Source organism: Catharus ustulatus, chromosome 3, assembly GCF_009819885.2.
Source record: "Catharus ustulatus isolate bCatUst1 chromosome 3, bCatUst1.pri.v2, whole genome shotgun sequence".
NCBI lineage: Eukaryota > Metazoa > Chordata > Aves > Passeriformes > Turdidae > Catharus > Catharus ustulatus.
Genome location: NC_046223.1, coordinates 89,142,781 through 89,162,711, shown reverse-complemented (window position 1 = coordinate 89,162,711; position 19,931 = coordinate 89,142,781). Strand labels below are relative to the sequence as shown.

At 34.7% G+C, this 19,931-nt stretch overlaps 1 protein-coding gene across 10 annotated transcripts in view; it reads left to right on the top strand.

The window, feature by feature from the left end:
* The window catches only part of ADGRB3 (adhesion G protein-coupled receptor B3), a 513,515-nt gene that overhangs the window by 161,327 nt on the left and 332,257 nt on the right, over positions 1-19,931 (top strand). For 9 of the 10 annotated variants that reach the window (XR_004417317.2, XR_004417316.2, XM_033054203.2 and 6 more), the window contains exon 3: positions 17,377-17,487. The exons of the other annotated variant lie outside the window; for it this stretch is intronic. Coding sequence is in view for 7 of the 9 variants with exons in the window: in XM_033054203.2 (XP_032910094.1) it covers positions 17,377-17,487 (111 nt within the window). In the remaining 2 variants the exon portion in view is untranslated. The remainder of the gene's footprint in view (positions 1-17,376; positions 17,488-19,931) is intronic. 10 annotated transcript variants of the gene reach the window in all.

Sequence of the window (19,931 nt, the reverse complement as noted above, 5' to 3'; positions counted from 1 at the left end):
CCATTCTTTTCAGATAGCCTGTGCATTCCAGCTGGCTCATTTCTTTCATTTTGGCAGTCTTCTAACAGAAAAAATGAATAGTTTATACTGTTTAACACACTGTGATAACTTAAATGTTTAGACTTTGCTTAACCACTCCTACCTAAAGTAATTTTGGTAATTTTCATGTGAGTTCTTAATTACAGTTTTAATGCATAATTTCCAACTAATACTTTATTCTAACCCTGGCATATCTTAGCAAGTGTGCTTGTTTAAAAGATCTTCAGTTAAAAAATGCTTCAAAGGAGAATAAAGAATATGTAAATAATGAAATACTACAGTGCTGACACTGATATTAGAGGAAATGTCTAAAAAAATCTGACAGAAAACTGATTTTTATGTGACTCCTTTTTTTTCACATTTTCTATAGTTTGCCACCCAAGTTTTAATAACCCAAAGTGTCTATCAGGACACATTTCTGAAATACGATACATATTTTCATAAAAATATAGAAGTATAGTTTTACTGTGGAGTTTTTAATACTGTTTTCTTTGCAAGAATAGAGCTATTGCCGTTTGTGAAACAGAAAATAAGATGCAAAAGTTTTACTTTTGCAGTTGTACATTTTCAGTTATCTTAGATGTTGTTGATAAAAAGATACATTAAAATTAAATTATATTCAACTTGAGCCGTCAGCAGGTCTTAAGGCAGCATGATTAACACTGGGTATCCACAGTATTCAGTACCACATCTGAGTCTTTTCAGTATTTCAGGAGGAATAAAGATACAGCCACAGCTGACCAAAACAAGTAATTCTAAAAATGGAGCAGTCTTTCTGGATGACTTGAGTATCTTGGTGCACTTTGCTTTACTAATTGAATCTAGTGCCTGAGAATTGAATTGAATACATGTGCCTGAGAATTCAGAGAAAATAATGGGTTAATAGGGCCATTTAGGTTAATTAATGTGAACACAGTGTGATGCCAGTACCTGAAGGGGCAGAAAGAGATTTTAGGTGTACAAACAGCAAGTTAGGGGGCTGGTAGAGTCTGAGCTGGAGGACATGAGGTATTTTCATGGCCACACCTGGTAACAAGTAAAACTCTGCATGGCTCAGAGGCTCTTACTTATAATAGAAAACTGACAGCTGGAGAAGATGCAGAGAAAAAGTCTCTGAAATTAAGTGATTATAGAAAACTATAACAGTAATGAATGAAATAAATGTCAGTAGGATGAAAGTAACATGGAGGAATTAAAATATTAAATTAAGGTCAACTTCCACTGTTCAGAATTTAGTCTACACAGCCTGAGTTGGCTGGACAACAATTTTCCAGTGAAACAATCACATGAATACATGTGTTACATTTATTAAAAGGAAAGATTTCTAAATGACACAAACAAATCTCAAGCACTACTGCTGGGATGATTGTCTTCTAAAAGAGTGAATAATAAAAACATAAGTAGAAGAAAACAGGCCACCTCCTATTTTTAAGAAAAAAACCCAAACAAAACACTATTTTTGAAAAAAATCTCTATTTGTCTTTCTGAGGTCCAGCTTCTCTGTCATGTGACATATTTCTAAATTAATATTCCCTTGTGTTTGTTACTTATAGCAAACAGCACTGAACAGTTTTATGTTTTGTCCTTCCTAATATCCAAGAGCTATTGCAGTGGCAGCTTTCTGCAGGTGTGAACCTTTCTGTTGTCCTGGTGCAGGAGCTATCCAGGATTCTTTGACAGCCAAACTGACTGCCTTGAGAGAAGAGAGGACATTGCTCTCATTTTCACAGTCAGATCTGCCTCCCTAACTTTGGTCATCTTGGTCCAAATGAGATTGTTCTTATTCACAAGGAAGACAGACAGTGCTCTCCTGCCAAGCTTGGATAAATTGCTGTCTCAAGGTGAAGACAACTGGATTGACCTAACTCTCTGTAAGCAGAATACAAGCCCTTGTTCACAGCTTGTGGACTACTCAGTGGTTGAAGAAGAAAAGGTCTTATTATGGTTCTACAGTGGCATGCACAGATCTCCAGAACCTTGCTGTGCCACAATTGATCAGACTTAGAATAAAATATCTACCGCAGGCTCTCTAACAAGCACCCCGCAGGCCTCATCTGTCACTGGTTATTTATATCAAAGTGACCTTAGAATGATGTACAAGCAGAAGATGCTTAGGGAACATGATGTTGATGATCAAGGAAAATGTCCTACCAGGCTGTCAGTGGCCTCAGAACAAGATTCTTGAGGGCACTCAGCCTTCAGTCTTGCCATGCAGAGCACTGCACTAAGTCCCATGGCCCCACAGGATCACAGGTCAGCTCTCTGCTGAACTCACCAAAGGAAGCAGTAGCAGTGGAGACAAACCTCCACTATTCACACCTTCTGTTATAAAACCATTCCAAAGACTGTATGCAGAGAAATCCCATTGAAAGGGTTGTGAAGATGCAGAGCATCTCATTAGAAGCAAAAACTTCAAGAACTGAATTACTATTTTGCCTTCAACCAGGTCAGAAGAAATATGCCATATTTAATTTGATAGGCTTTATTCTTTAATTAACATGTTGAATGATCATGCTTTATAGGCTAATAGCTTAAATTTCTTGTGGGATCAAAAATGCGTCTATATGTATGCCTTCAGTTCACTGCAGCAGAATATTTATGAGCTCCTACAAACCTTACAGTCAGCTGAAACTCCTTTTTCCTAATGAGAACTGCAGCTGACAAGCAGCAGCCTCAATAGCTTGAACATGATAAGAATTCACAGCCATGAAACAGAATGCCAGGTCTGAAGCTGAATAAGATGACTGGTTTTAGGTGCTCACTTTCCTGGTGGCTCCATTTATTCATCCTCAGCACATGCAGAAATTATCAACAACTTCTCCATCAGTACATTATTATATAGAATAGGAACTGTGAAGAGATGCATAGCTTTCAAAGATTCTTAGCTGCTGTTTCCTACTTGATATAAATTTAGAATTGTTAATGTCTTAACAGCCTTAGGGGATGGTATGAGCAGGTTCAAAGCTGCTTATCATTTGGTTGTTGTCTTTAACATTTTGTCCCTCTACGTGCTCAATGTAATTATGATTCTTGGATTACATCCCACATAATTATAATTCTTTTATTTCTTTTTTCACTAAGTTGATTTTTTTTATTGTGAAGAACCCTAATGTAGGAAGCAATATTTTACTTTTACTGTAAATCCTAGTGTGCTTGAATAGATGCAATATTTTTTTTTTCTAATATGTTTTCCAAATTTATTCACTGATATAATTTCTGGAATAACTGATATTTTGCTTCATGACACAAATATATATGGCGCTGACTTAAATGTGTAGCTGAGAAAGGGCTTTTTTTAAAATTAAAATTAAAATTTTAGCTATAACACAAATAAAGCTTTTTTTCACTTTTTCAAATTGCTCTTTTTCATGCTTTGTCCTTTCTTCCCTTTTGTCTGAAACGCTTATCTTAGTTTACATTATGCAGTAAGTCTGGCCTTGAAACAGCTTTTTCTTATGAAATAAGTTCTTTATATGAAAAATTTCACTGATTGCCCAGTGGAATTCCCTATTGATACAGTCTCTCCTGAATTAGATTTAGTGTTTGCCTGTTCTTTTACTGTATCATGTTAAAATGAATCAATATAATCACATGCCATTTTCTTGACATTTTAAAAAGATGCTATTTAGCTTAGAGATAATAGTAAACAATGATGTAAATAAAATTAAATGTTTATATATATATATAACATACTAAAGTTTTAGTTAAAAGCAGAGCAGTTAAAACCAGGTACCATTCATCTTATATACCTTGAGGATGCTCTGAATTAAGTTCATAAACAACCAATGAAAACAGAAGCCCTGATGATTAATTTATTCTGTCTTCCTCAACCCTATAATCTTCCTGGATTGAGGAGAGTCAGACTGTCCCTTATCAGACATGTAAGAATATGTGATTTGTTTGCTTCTGGAGAGATGTGCTTTTAAGTTTTTTTGTTTGTTTTTTTTTTTTTTTTTTTTTTTTTTTTGTGGTTGTTTTGTTGTGGTTTTTTTTGTTTGTTTGCTTGTTTGTTTTGTTGGTTGGTTGTAGGTTTTTTTCTTCATCCATTTTTCTGCTTGGCTGATCTTCTTCTTTAGATATTGTTTAGTTAATGCTTAGGACTGCTACTTTTTCCTCATGTTCTGAAGCCTGCAGAAGTCTCCTTTCTGCAAACCAAACTTTGTGTCCAACAAATAAATTTCTATTTACAAGAGTTCCGAGACCTGTCAGAGAGCCTACTCCTTGCAGCAGTAAGGAGATAAACCAGAAAGAACTCTATGCCAACAATTTCCATCTTAAAAGAGTAGTATTTATGCAGACTCTTTACAAATAAGTCATAAACATTCCCTGGATTCTCAGTTTATAAGTCTTTTAACTCAGAATTCCTAAGCTATGTTTTGACTATCAGAGTTAGGTAATTAAATAACCATGGAAATAATGCATCTCCCCAACTATTAGTCTCAAGTCCAGAGCTTGTTTTTGAAACTGGTGTGGGATTTAAAATTTGCTTCAACTATAAATACCAGGGATTCATCCTTCCTTACAGAAAAATTGTATAAATAAGGGATTCATCCTTCCTTACACAAAAAAAAAAAAATAGTTGTCTCTAGGGTGAAGGTGGGGGTTTTTTTAAGTTTTATTTATGTACTTTGAATAGCACCTTCTTTTCAGACTAAAATTTGTGTACTTCTCTATTGCTACAGGCGTTCGTTCGGAAGAGCACCAATTCACCAGTGGTCCTGTATAATAATTTTACTTTTCACAAATGTTTTATTATTTTTAATACATTCTTGCTTTTTTATCAGACTACTCAGGCCCTGCCATGGAAATGCTTAAAAGATGTAGTGGCAGATATTCCTAACTGCAGTTTAGTACATGCCCAGTGAATGCAAGCATGACATTTCAAGTCAGTAACAGTGATGGTCCTTGGGAAAGGAAGAGAACAGCAACAAGAAAAACATTGTCCCAGCTGGCACTTTTTGTCCTGGATTATTGCACTGTCTCATTTTTAATACTGGGAATAATTTATTGTGATTACATTTTTTAAAAACTGCTACTTAGAGGAAAATCCAAGCTGACCTCATAATGAGTAAGGATTTAGTGAAATCACTCTAACTAGCTGCAATTGTTCCTATAATCTAAAGCATTAAATGGTATGGATATGCAGAAGAACACTCGTGATCTAACAGAACATAAAGTTAGAAGCTGGAAAATCATTATTATGGGTCTGGCAGTCCTGTGTTCTGCTCAAAACTAGAGAAATTAATCTGTCTGGAGCCAGTTCTGCTCGCACAGCAGTTATATGCACATTTAATTCTGTTATTTCATTACTTTTGATTTACACTGGTGGAGGTCAAAGTATTGTAATTTGTAGGTGATGTTACTCTAATGTATTAAAATCCCAACATGAGGTAGAATAGAATAGACAAGTCTATTCTTTTGATAGTGGGAAATAATTGAAAGCCACCCTAAGGTGATCAAAATTATATATATGCTAACTTGGATTACCAGTATAGGGGTCTGTACATTAGCAGTAATGACTTACTTTTGGACAAAATCTGTTACATAAAAAATTGCTTCTTCATGTCTTTTGGGAACCTTTAATGATTTTTGAAAAGCATAACTTGCATGAAAGGACAAAATGGAAACATCTGTTCTATGGTCTAGATTGTTTCCATGTGCAGTTGTATGGCACCAAGCCCTTTTCCCAGAGGTAGACCTTGTGCACCCAGGCTATCCTTTGGAGATGTTTTTCATATGTTAGCATGTGGGCATTTGTAGAACCATGTCTTGCATCAATGGGTTCTGCTGTCATCCTGGGAAATAAACTACTCTGACTGCAGATGTAAGTACCTTGGGGCTTCAGAGCCAGTTCTGGCACAGAGCACTCCAGTCAGGCTTTGCAGACCTATTGCTGCATTCCTTTCAAAACCTTCATTAAAACTAATAGCATGTTACTTTTATAACCTAGGATTCCTTAAACAGGTTTTAGTTGAGTTTGCTGCTTATGTATGAAATAATGAGTTTTAAAAACCAAAAATGTATTTTCATTTGCTGAAAGTTGTTGCTAAAATCATAAGATTTTAGTCTTTAGAAATCCTTTATTCACTCTAAGATGTGAATGAATATCAAGTTGAAGTAACATTTTAAATAAAAATAGATCAAACTTAAATATATCAGGGAAAATATTAAAAAAAAATTCCACAAGATCAATGCAGAATGAGCAGTCTGTATTAGGTCTAAAGCTAGAATTCTTTTTCTGGTCTTTTGAGAACTGCTACCTTATGAGCTTCAACATAAGCTTTTCAGCCTACTTAACATGCTGTTGATGACATGGTCTTGACTGAATGCTGTATAACTTTTGTGGTCAAGATAGTGAGGTTTTTTCTGAAATTTCTGAACTTATGATCTCCTCTGCCTTATTATGTTTTTGAAGTTACCTGTTAATCACTTGAGTGAATATGAAATAGATCTAATTTGTTCATTAGGGTAGTAGTGTTGGATCCATGGTCATCTAAGTACATACTTACAGTTCTGCTATTGGTTGGACAATCAAAGTAAGTTTTCTAGTGAGCATAATTGAATTTACAGATTCAGATTTTTTTAATGTAATATTCTGCTCTACATGTCTACAGTAGACTTCTTTCAGGTAACTAAATAATAAAGATATTTTTAGAGAGCTAACACAAAAGAGGCAAAGGCCTAATTTGAGCCAAATTCAATTTTTTGTTTGAAAATAGCTTTGTATAAAAGCTATTTTATTGAGCTCCGTAGTGAGCCCATTCTTTTCCAGCCCTTTCTAGGCCGCTGAGTAGGGGCATTTGCAGAGATTTATAGGCAATCTGTGGGCAGATGTGTAAGTAGCACTGTAGATGATTGAAAAAGAGGTTTCTAGTTAGGAGCAGCTGGATGAGATGGAAGTTGTAAGCCTCTCTTAGAGAGCCATGATACACATCCGAGTTACAGGTTTCTAGCTGTTAAGGGAAAGTCCGTTTGCTCTAAGTGAAACATAACAAACTGCAGACTTGTCCAAAATATATTAGTTTTTTTATGCCCATAAGCTACACTACAGGCCATTCTGAGGATGCATTATGTAAGTCAGAGCTCTCAGAGTAATGAGTATTGCAAACTCTATAGTTCTAAGTCCAGAACTCAACACTTTCACTGAAAAATCCCTGCTTGCAATCTCCAGATATTCATATATCTTGACTATTGGCATAATTTCCCCAAATGATGGACCATGGTGAGCTAAGACAGCTTTTAGGTAGCCACATTGTATGATTTGCTGACAAGCTGAAATGAATTATATAAGTTGTATCCCGTGTAGACATCATGGAATAGACACTTATAAAAGATCCTTATTATTGAGATGTGTAGGAGGAACTCTATAGCGTCCACTTCAATAAATCATTGTGGAGGTCAAAAGGTATAGATTGTTGCAGTAATATTTTTAGGACATGCATGAGAATTTTAAGTGATTCAAGTTTGTAGTATCACACCAGAATGTAGGAAGAATAAGAATACTAAAATCAATTAGTTTGATGATTATTGATGAAAAACAAGCATGCCTTTCCACCTCTGAGGATATACCACTTCAGTAGTGTCATCCCCATGACTGTGCTTTGTATCATTTCCTATGAATATCAATGTTGTGTCAACTAGATTGTGTTTTCTATTGCTTTCTAATTTAATCAGTGAAGTGGCCCAGAAGGCACTTTGCTTTGACAGAATAGAAATCTCTGACTAGGCTGAAAAACAGAATTTTAAAAAGTTTATTAAAAAACTATGTACGTTGCAAAAACCAGCATTATGTTGATAGGTCTCAGAGTAATATATGTGCTTGGTGGACCTGCAAAGCATCGTTATCATAATCTCAATAATTCTAATGGATTCATCTGCTCAGTCCAGTAAAGTGCTGTTCCTGTGTTAAGAGTAGCACACCATGATCAGATGGATTAGGCCCGTGGAATACATTTGCCCATTTTCTGCTTTTTTTTTTTTTTTTCTTAATGTTTTGGCAGTCAGTATTTGTTCTGGTCTTAAGTAGGTGAGAAATTCTGCACTTCAGTTGTTCTTTAATGCAGGCTTCAGGATGAACTTCTGTAAAAGATGTTTGACAAAATGTGCTTTGTTTAGCTCCAATCTGCAGCTGAACTGTTAGCTTGCTTTTATAGAAGCATTGCATGGGTGACACCTGTAAAATAATCCATGATACTCTCTGACAGTGGCCCATAGAGCTAGGAAGGACAAGTCAGCAGGTGCACTGAGATACTTTTTCCAAGTGTGGATTATGCAGTAAGATTGAAGGAGAACACTGGGCTCTAGCCTCAGCGAGATATTTGACTCCTTAAAAACATTAAATGAATTGCTGGGTCTGACTCTGAAATCAGAATTTCAGAGACATAGAAAAGTGATTTTACTAAAGCCAGTGAAAGCATCTAATATATTTCAAAAATATCCTGAAAGATCTAGGTCCAAGAGATCTTCATTGATAGTTTTTGGTTATCTCTCTTGTGTGCTTTCCTGCTTAAAATCCCATGAATGCATTTCTGAAGGAAGGATTTACATTTTTTTTAGGATTCAGTTTTAGTTATTTAGCTTTAGAACAGGCTGTCTAGGGAAGTGATGGAGTCACCATCCTTGGAAGTGTTAAAAAACGTGTGGATATGGGCACTCAAGGACGTGGTTTAGAGGTGAACATCATAAAGGTGCTGGGATGATGGCTGGATTTGGTGCTCTTAGATGCCTTTTCCGATCTTAACAATTCTGTGATTCTGTGATTGTGAAAATTTTATCTGAGGTTTAAATTTGAACCACTGGGTTTCCTCTCATCTGTGGTGTCTTTTCCCATTAAGGTTATTTTAGACTAGAGAGGAGTTATTTATGACTCTCATTTGAGACCACAGATGTCCCATAGGAGTTCAAAGAGGACTTATGGCACCATAAGATACCTTTTAAGAGGTTCCATGGATCTCCCACAATGAACATGTTTGAAATTGCATGTGTGTGATCATTAACCTGCAAATGACAGTTAGCAGGGGCAGACACCATTGTGAACTAGTTATATAACCCTTTTCAGTCAGAGTAGGTCACTGGTTTTGGTAAAGAGCTTCTAGTGCGCCTTCTCAGCTTACAAACTTTAGTCTGCCTGGGTGGCAGGCCATTTTACAGCAGCCAAACCTCTTGTCCTTTACTTTTATTCTTCTCTTTGCTACATAAAATTTAGCAGCTATCCGTGGTGTCTGTATACAAAACATCCAGCTTTGTGGTATCACAAACAATAAATATGTAATGTGCAAAATTCACATCTAACACACTTCTTCCATTTTTTATTATTTTCTCATAAAAAGAATTTAGGAGACTTTAAAAAGGACAAGAAAATGCTCTTAAAAAGGCATGCAATATCACTTAGTTTCACCTAAGAGCTTTACCATTCTAAAAAAAAATCTACACTCAGTTTAACCGTTCTTAGTGATTACAGTTTGCAGTACCTGTTATTTAAAATACTGATTCTTGTTCCTTCTCTTCATACAGCTTTAGAATCTTTCACTGAGTGTAAACTTCCCTGTCAATAATTCATAGATAATTCATCTCATATTTTAATGAGTGCTTCTATAATTTAGAAAAGATTAGGCAATCATCTGCAGAAATGTCTGTGGTAAATAGTTGCAGGACTAGGAAATAGTCTGGATGTCCTTGTGAGTCCTGCTTTCTACGGTTTACTTATTTTTCAGTCTTTCTAGAACAGAAAATAAGAATTATTGAATTCAAGAATAGCTTAGGAAATTACAGTTTATTATCAGTCATCATCTCTTGACTTTTAATTGCACAGAACAATAAAGAGGCACATACTAGCCTGTGTGCAATAACTACATAACTTGCTGCAGGAAAGAGAGTGTTTATATAAAAATGATGCCATTCTGAAATAAATCCTGCACTGGCTTACCATATCAGCAATTCCAGTAGTAAATATATGACAAATGCAAAATACTTAATGCAGAAGTACGTAAAATAGTATGAAATATAAAGAAGAAATGAAGATACTAAAGAATTATTATTATTATTATACCATGATTTAAATTTTTAAAGGCTACACATGAATAAGTTATTATAGTAGAAACATTAAAATGATAAGAGTACTACAAGAGAATTCATTAAAAGTCTTTCATTTTAAAAAGCAAAAATATATAAAGGTAAGCCACTGTACTTTCATTCTTTAATGTATTATTACATCCATGAATCTTTCGAGAGAATGATATGGAATATGAGAGAACAGGGTAACACTGAATTTACAGGATTTAAATGTTAAACTTGAAAATGTAAAGTGCTTTTTATCAGTATTGGTAATTTTATTTTGGGATGGATTACTAGGGAAATATTTGAATGGGAAAAATGTGAACTACAGAGCATCTTCTGCCCCGTGATTATTACAAATGTCGGATTTGGTAGATATAAAAAAGGGTAAAGCTGCAGTTTGGGCTTCCATACACCCCTCCTTTTCCTCTTTGCTTAGTTATAATTCTTCAAAGCACATGTGAAAATACAATACCTGCTATGGTGAGATTTTCCATTAATTTTGAACAGGTATGAGTCTCTTCACTAGATTTTTATGCTCAGTTTCTCCTGCCTAGGTGTATGTGATTAGCAATTGGGACCAGGAAGGCAAGTAATAGAGTTTGCATGGTTTCAACATTCTCTGCACATTGAAACTAAAGAAATATTATATCTTTATGATATTCTTTACTGATCAAATCTGTAACCATAAATAAACAGGTTTAGATCCCAATAAAGATAATGGCTGGCCAAGAGAGTCACTGCAGAGATGCACAGAGAGACAGCAGATTGCATTGCCATGAGAAAGTCTAGCTCCTTGGGATTTGTGCTATCATTTGTATTTTAATTCAGCAATATTTCATTTCTTATTTCATTTCTTATGTCATTGAAAATACCAGCAAATCCAAAGTTATGTCCTAGGAGTAAATGGGTCTCCCTAGAGATGAATATAAACTAATTACCTTTGTACAATATGTTGACTGTTTAGAATACATAATTAATTTCCCTAATTTTTTGAGAGATGAAAGAATGCATACATATATGTATTAGGATATCTCTGTGTGCAAGAGAAAGGAAATAATGCATATAATATCCTAAAAATGTTTACCTGTATTTTACTTGAGAAAATGTAATAATTTAGTACAATTTTAAAAATATACTGTTAGTTCAAATGCTTTTGCCTTTCTATCTAAATCATTGTCATAAAATCCTTCCCATGTTTGCATGAGTAATAGCGTATTTTTCTCACTGTGTTCATGAATACAGCTCAGTTCAGATCTTAATTCATTCTAGTGAAAGAAATTATGCCATTCAGTTTGAAACTGATCAAAGCTCTTCTATTCTGTTTTGGAGAGCCAAAAGGGGACTTTCTGTGGGACCAGGATCTACATAGGAAGTAAGCAAAGGCTGTTTTAAGAACATTTTCCACATTCACTAAGAAGAGGTTCCCATGGAAATCTAATTCAGCTAATAGTTAACGTTACCCTTTTGGCAACTTGCCTGCCTCATGAGGAAATATCATTTTAAGGGGTTCCCATAGAAAGCTATAGCTTAAATCTGTACTGCAGAGTGATGGTATTCACTAATGCCCTGAAGCTCTGTGTCCTGCCAATGCAGCATTAGAGAACAAGTGCTTCCTTGTGGGGCCTTGGTACCCAGTGAAACTGCTGGAGATAGGGAAAAGAATGCTCCTCAGATTTTCTTCTGTCATAGGGCTAACTGTAAGGGGGAAAAATAAAAAAAAAAAAACAAACAAAAAAAAACCCCTGCAACTCGTGCTTTTTTTTTTTTTTTTTTTTTTTTTTTGGTTTGATGGGGTTTTATTAATCTTCAGTCCTACAAAAAAACAGAACTAAAAATAAAGAAGGAAACAAAAAACTCTCAGTGGTTTGAATGTTGTGACATTTTTAATGTATATATATGAGAGAAAATGTTATAGTTAAAATGAAACAGAAAGTCACAGCTTCTCAAGTCAATGCAAAATTGTGAAATTGTGCTTCTAAGTCAACACACATTCTGCCATCTAGTGACCAGAAGAAATTGTAGTGACCAGTTGCCAATGTGATGAGAAACCCCAAATACTGCTACTGCTGTGTATCTTTGTGGGAGAACCTCTAGAATGGGCTAAAAACAAATATGCAGGAAACTTTTTCAAGGTCCTGAATGTCAGAAATTTTTCAGATCTACTGAAATTAGTTAATTTCAGCAACTAAATTTGACTTAAACAAACAGACAAAATTTGATTCAAGGAAACTGATTCTTTATAAATTCTGTAGTCTTCTTTCTTCATTTCCCCTTCTTCTCCTCCCCCTTCACCTGGGACTTACATTAGCATTTTGCATAATTTCTGGGAAACATTTGTATGTTAGCACAGAGAGGATGCCGTGCTGCTGCATGTGAGACAGCTTGCATTATTGCACTTTCTGGCTGCAAGACCTATTCAGTTCATTTCGTAGTCAAGAGTAAATGAAAACACTCATTTGGCTAGTTACAGTTCAGGAGTGGGTAGGATGGTATGAATCACACTGCTGGAGCGCTGTGGGTGAAAGAAGATGACAGTCACTTTGGGGAGTCAACTGCCTCTTTGTGCTTTTAAGGTTCTGAAAAGCTTTCAGGAAACTGCTCTTACTTTCCAGGCAGTTCTGTACAAGCTGACAACGCTCAGCAGCTCTCAGAAGTTTCCTGACATTATACATGTCCTAAGGGGGTAACCCTAGAGGTCTCAGAATCACTTTTTTTTTTTCAGCTCATTAATGATGTCATCACCAACTTCTATGATGAAAAAGGCTTTTTATATTAATGCCAGTGTGTCCTGCACCATAAATAGCACAATTCATAGTAGATGATACATCATGATACATCTGCACTGTGAAGTTCCCGTGACACGAGATAAAATATAGCCATAAAAGCCAAAGCAACATGGTTTATAATGTCATCTGATGACTAGGATATATATGTAACAAATATATATGTTACAAATATGATAAAACTGCCTAGGCATAAAATTTGTTTGATATTTACCTTAATTTTAAAGAATATACACTTGTCAAAAAGCAAAGACTAGCATTGGTGAGTAGAGCATGGCAAAGCCAGTATTTTTCTTTTGTATTTCTCAGTTGTCCTAGTTTGCATTTTTGCACTGTTAACAGACTTTTTTCTTCTTTATTCCTACAGAGAGCACATGGCACCTCTCTTCTCTCCTAAAAACGTACACCTACACTGGCCGCAAGATTTTAGCTTCTCCTTTAAAAACTAAAAAGGTTACTTAATAGGAATAAAAATTCACATAGCATAACATAACATAACATAGCATAACAATAAAGGTGAAACTAATGGGACTAATGTTAAGAGCTGTAAATAAAATCAAACTGTAAGCTTTGGAATTGTAATTTTTTTTTTTTTTTTACTGTCCTAGAAGGCATGGAACTATATTACATGTCTCAGCTTATATGTAAAATGAAATAATGGAATCAGATAAACATTTAGGTTGAAAAAGCCCTCCAAGATCATCAACCTTTGACCAAACACCACTATGCCAACTAAACCACAGCACTAGGTGCCACATGCAGTCATTTTTGAACCATCCAGAGATGGTGACTTTACCACCTCCCTGGGCAGTCAGTTCCAATGCTTAACCAAATGATACATCACATCCATATTAAAATATATGCATTGCTAAAATAATTTGAAGTATTGATCTATTATGAGCAGCTGAGCAGTGATAAAATAGGCATCCTATTGCAGGGATCCCTTGTACTTTCATGGCCACCAAAGGACCACTGATAGCAGAATAAATTCTTTTATCAGACAATCAAAGCTCAGGTTTTCTACTGCAAATATCTGAAATGTGTTGTGATTTGTTACAAGTCTTGGTCTGGTTAAAATGGTTCAAGGTCCCCATAATGCTATTTTTATTTGCATTTTGAGGTATTTGTAGATTTTATCTTCATGCTGTGTAGATGATGGCATTAAAAATGTAATAAAAAAGGCTTAAAATCCTTGCATATTTCCAGGCCTAACTTAGAGTCACTCTGTGAATTTCTGAATTAGACCGCGCACCTATTTGTTGCTGAAAGGATTTGCTTTCCCCCTTTATTTATTGAAACAATATGATTACTCTCAATGTTTGAGGTAAAAGCAGAGACAAACTGTCCTGTTTCACCCAAATAAAATTTAGGACAGACATCACCAAAAAAATTCTCTTCAGAAACTAATGTCTACAAAAATACCTTCTTCTGGGTTAGAAAACTTATTTTCAGCAGCAAGAACTAGGTAAGAAGAGTGAGAATGATAAGAATTAATTTACTCAGAATGTCAATTCAGATATCCAATATTATATCGAAATATCAGGTCTTGAATCATGCTGACTTGACCTTGCATGACACCTCTGTGCCAGATACTGCCTACATTACGATGGTTCTTACCACTTTTCCCACACAAACAGATCCTTGAAATTACTGTGCCATTTAGTCACACTCTAGGCTGACTTAAAATGCTTTCCCAGCCCAGAAAGCATTTAGATACTGCTTCTCTGTGAAGTATTAAGGGAAATAATCTGTATAATGGGTTCACCTTCTATGTTTATTACCTAGGATGTGAAAATAAAGGAAAGTTTCATTCTATTTAGTATTTATTGTAAACTTAAATAAGATATTATATTAGAAATGCTTCATAAAAATGCGTTTTTCTTAAGCTTCTTAGATTAAACACTTTTGAGACTATTTTTTGTACTTATTCACAGAAAGTGAACATTTTGGATCCCATTAGAAAAATGTTCTTACCCCCTTTTTTTTTTTTCTCATGGGGCCTGAATTTTAATGAGGTCTCACCCATGCCAGTACATTGCATTTCCTGGTACCACTTTTGTTCTTTTGTGGCATTTGGTTAAGTACTTCAGCTGAATATGAAAATAAGAGCATTGCATAAGTCTGGATCCATTTTTTTGACAAAACTTATAAAAAATATTTTTATCTGGGTAATGAAAAAATTATCTTTAATATATACTTACTGTATAAATGCTTAATATATCAAAGGGAGATTAGCTGAAAAGTGCATCTCAAAGACCATCAGCAATAGTTGAAGTGAATTGAAAATGTGTTGTGGCTTAAGTGGAAAAATGAAAAAAAATGAGGCATTATAATCATGCTCAGTGGTATTTGTAACTCCATCGTTGTGACTGGAGCTACATCAGGTATTATTATGATTATTATTATGCAGAGAACTGATCTCCCAGACATCCCTCTGCCTCTTCACCAGCAGTCTCTGTCCTGCAGGACACTGCATGTGCCCGCACCCAGCACAAGTTGCTGCAGGACTGGGACCAGAACATTCACCACCTCCCTGTATGCCTCTGGAAAGCCTTCCTCTAGCAAAAGTCTCCCATTAGCACTCTGTAACTTAAAAAGTAGAACTAAGTCTTCTGCAAGAATGGTGTCATGCCCTCTAAATTGCCTGACAAGCAGAGATCATGCAGGCAGCAAACTCAGAGTACACATGCCTTGCTGTGACAGCCTCTTCGGGAGAAAAGCTGTGTACAGTCTCCTGCCATTACCATGTTATTAATTACAGTTTAAATGTGTCATCTGTACTGCACCTTGTAAAAATGGTAAAAATATTCTAATAATAATTTGCATTAGAATATTGATTGTAGTAAGAGATTTTCCACAGAATAAAAAAACTATTAAATCAGAGGAGCTGTAGAAGAGGTGTATTTTGTAAAAATTTATTCATAAAATTTTTAACACACTAATGTATATATACACATACATATATATTTTATATTTTCATGTGTATATATGTATATAATTTAATTATATTTTATATTTATTTCTGGGATGTATTAAAATGTTGAATGTTTAATCTTCAAGATATATTTTATTAATTATATTTTCAAATATTCTCTTTAGAAAGGGAACTGCATTGCTGTTCTCAAATGAATAATTAAATATATATTTTAAATGGTGCCACTAATTAATATTTACAAACAGAAACGCTAATTTGGCGAAATAAATACATTAATAGTTTACTTGAAAGGAAAAAACATCTTTCTTCTGATTGACCCCTTAAAATAAGTATACCTTTTATTGTTTCTTTAAATAGAAATTTTAATGTTTTTAATGATTTATCAAGACAATGTGTTTGCAAATATTATTTATTAGTGATATTTACATCTCATATAATGTTTTGTGGTTTTTGAGGCAGAAAGGTAAGTTTTATTATCTTCATGCCTTTACAAATTGGGGAGAATTTTGAATTTGCAAGGTAACCTTCCAGCAGAAAGATATTTTTTAATGCTTTTGTTCCTTGTGTTTCAGACACCTTCTGCCTCATCAGAAACTTTATGTGATTGTAATTGAAGTAGTTTCAAAGTTAACCCACATTTCCCAGCACCCACTCCTGAATTAGAGTCCCAGTTTGTATTTTTTACAGAATATTTAGCACTGAGCTGCAGACAGCTGTGTGTGCCTGGGAGGATCTCATAGGGAACTGTGCTGAAGACACAGCAGTCCCCCTCTAAGTGCAAAAGACATTTTGCATTTCATTACAAAAATGAAAAGTGGAGCTAAGATAGAAGTCTAGGAGGTTTGCACAGGACAAGAGAGGGAAAATGAACACAGCGATAACAGGATAAACAATTAAAGCATGCTTGTTTCCCACACTCTGGGCCTTGATGTCACTGATTTTCATAGGTTTTCCCTATTAAAAGCAATGTGGAGAGTAAGATGCAATCTGTAGTTCTTTTAACTGAGAGGTTTTAGGAAGGAAACAGATCACAAGCACTTGTTCTGCTGTATTCAGCCTAAAAATTAAACAGTTCATTTGCTAAATTATTGCAATTTCCCATTGTCACCATTCCCAAAGATGACTTGTTATCTCTGTTGTAGCTTGAAAGATGAGTGCAGAAATAGAAGTCCTCTGGAGGAGCAGCAGGCTCTGCCACAGAACAGCAATGTCTAACACTGTCACAGTAATTTCCTGGTGTGGTTTGCACTGATTTAAAATAAAGAAATAGAATGTCTGCAATTGAATAACTGTTTTTGTCCGATGTCATGCAGCTGATTTACAGTATGTGTCACTATTGAATGTTGGTTCATAAAATCATATTGGAAAATCTGCAGACATAAATTTAAGTATTTATTGAAGGCTGAGTGTAGCAAAGTTAAGTTGATGTTAACTGCCATGATCACTTGCCTGACTCTTGCCAGCAACTTCCAGGTATGTTTAGGAACATATTGCATGAGACAGTATGTGTCTTTTGAGAAATGTCTACACATAAGCTTTCATAAACCTTTATTCTGTCTTTAGAATTTGGAATGATGGGAGATCATACAATTAAAAGTCAGCGACCTCGATCTGTTCATGAGAAAAGGGTCCCTCAGGAACAAGCTGATGCTGCTAAATTTATGGCACAAACTGGTAATACATCAGTTACATTTTTTCTATTTACTGTTGTTAATTTTAGCAAGACCACTGCATGTTTCCATAATCTTTTGCTGCATATTTGTCAGTTTTCTAAGCTGATACTTTTTTTGAATCATTTATTTTTTTTTCACCAGTTAAAGTCCATAAATAAAGTAGCTAAGAATTAGGTAGATCATGGAAAAACATGCACTGTGAATGTGAATACTGAATAATTTTGTGTAAGCATGAATTTCTTTAGTAGTAAAAGCAGTCTCACATGTACAAAACACAGGACAGCTCACTGTGACGATAACTTTTTTTCAAAGATGTTAAAAAACATGCTTCAGAATTTCTTTATAAATAGACTATCTAATCCCAGATTTAGGCATTTATCAAATTAATTAATTACTGGGGTGACTTTAATGTGCATGTGTTCAACATTTACTATCTTTGGCCCAGCACGATGCTCTGTTCCATAGTTTCCAGATTCGTAATTGCTAAATGAAATTGGCCGTAAGTAGTTTTTAATTGAATGTGCAAATTATCTAACAGTTTTTCATCTAAAACATGTTTTCTAATTTTGTTTGAGCAACTTCATCTTTATCTAAAGATACCAAGATGATATTGGAAACCTGGAACTGAAGTAATTTTTTAAAAAATAAATAAATTTAAAAATAGGCTGATTAGCCTGTTTACCAACAGTTACCACAGCTGTCTTTGAGGTCAATGATAAAATGTTAGTGGTGAGTTGAATTAAGCTCTCATAAACCAAAACTACTGCCCATTTTGACTTCAATAATGATCCATGTATCTGTTGGTAAAAGCTAACTCTATATTGGTACCCTACACAATCCGTTCCAGTAAGTTGCTGAGTTGACAATCTTGTGCCCCGTAACTTTTTGTATGGATTTGAAACAACTTTCTCTGTATTCCATAGTAACTAACCTAGAATATATGCCTGCATCAGTTGTAGAGAATGCTTCCAGTTTTTATGCACGTCAGTAAAAGGTCTGTAATTGCTTCTGGTTATGCTGCATGTTGACTTCCTTAGTGGTAGGGTGCTTTACTTAACAGATTTACAGAAATCAATGTATTAAGCAATCTAAGTACGTGTATAGCCAATCAGTTTAGATCTGTTTGGTAACAAATTTAGAATGGGAAAAAGTCTATTTCCCTCATATTAATCTATAGGATTGCTTTTATGGCTAACTCCCAGATACTACTGTAAGCAAATGCAGTGGAAAAAGGGAGCCTGGAATTCTCTAGGTCTCCATGCAGTTTTTGTTTAGGAAAGTAGAACTTATCACTTACATACCTAGCTCAGACATATAATGTTAGTTGCTTACTACATAGAATAACACCTTTGCTTTTGTGCTGCTTCTTGAATTCATACAATTACTCAAAAAATCAGTAGAATTCTCTGGGTTTTTTCCCCATATTAATCCCCAAAACTTTAATAATATTATGCAAATCTTGTATTTGATTATTTTTACTCATGCATTGCAGTGCATCTATTATGGGTGTTAGAGAACTGCATTACAAATGCAGCACTTATACCATCACCTTCCAATACATTGTGTGTGTGGAGTGGGAGCTGAACGTTCAAAATTATACAAGATTGGTATTCAAGGTCCTGTTCTGAAAGCATGTGAGATGTATGAGCATATAAATTTAGATGCCAAAGTTTGGAGAATCTATATTTTCCATGCTGCAGGTTAACACATTTTAAGTAATACTTGTGCTCTTTCTGGACATACTAATTTTCATCTCTTCATTTTGTTTTTCCTTTGTAGTGATCATTGCATATTTTCTTCACCTGTAATGCCTTCATTTTTCTTGCAATAAAATGATTGTGATATCTTCCTAAACTGATCCATCAGGTTTTCTTCTAACATGTCTATCTCATTAATTTACCCTCTAAGAAATATTAATAGTAATTGGTTACTGAGTTTATGGGGTATTATACTTTAAGCCTTGATATTTTATTTTGTGTAATAGTAAAACAAATACAAAAGTGCAACAAAATGTTTGTATGTTTTCAAAAGGCAGACAGCTAGGAATAGAGAAATTTCCTGGAAAAATTTATGAAAAACATTTAATATTGTGGACTTAATCCACCAAATTTTGCTGAAAATTGAAGAATTTCAAAATGTGGTACTGAAATATGCATTTTTCTGGTTTTGGAGAGTGTTATGAGGCAGTAAAAGCATTTATTAAAATATACTGTGTGAATAATTTCTTGTTCTATATTTGTCATTTTATATGTTTGGACTGATCCTTCCCTTAGGTGTTATGGGATTTAGAGAGTATAACGCAGGTAAGTTTTGCGCAGATCAATGAGGCCTTCCATACAGTAAGTTATGTTTCCTCTTACGTGTCAAGCATCAGGGGAGAATGAGAGTTTGATAGCTTGCTAAGAGATAATTTGAGATTGTAGGTTTAATATGATTAATATAAAA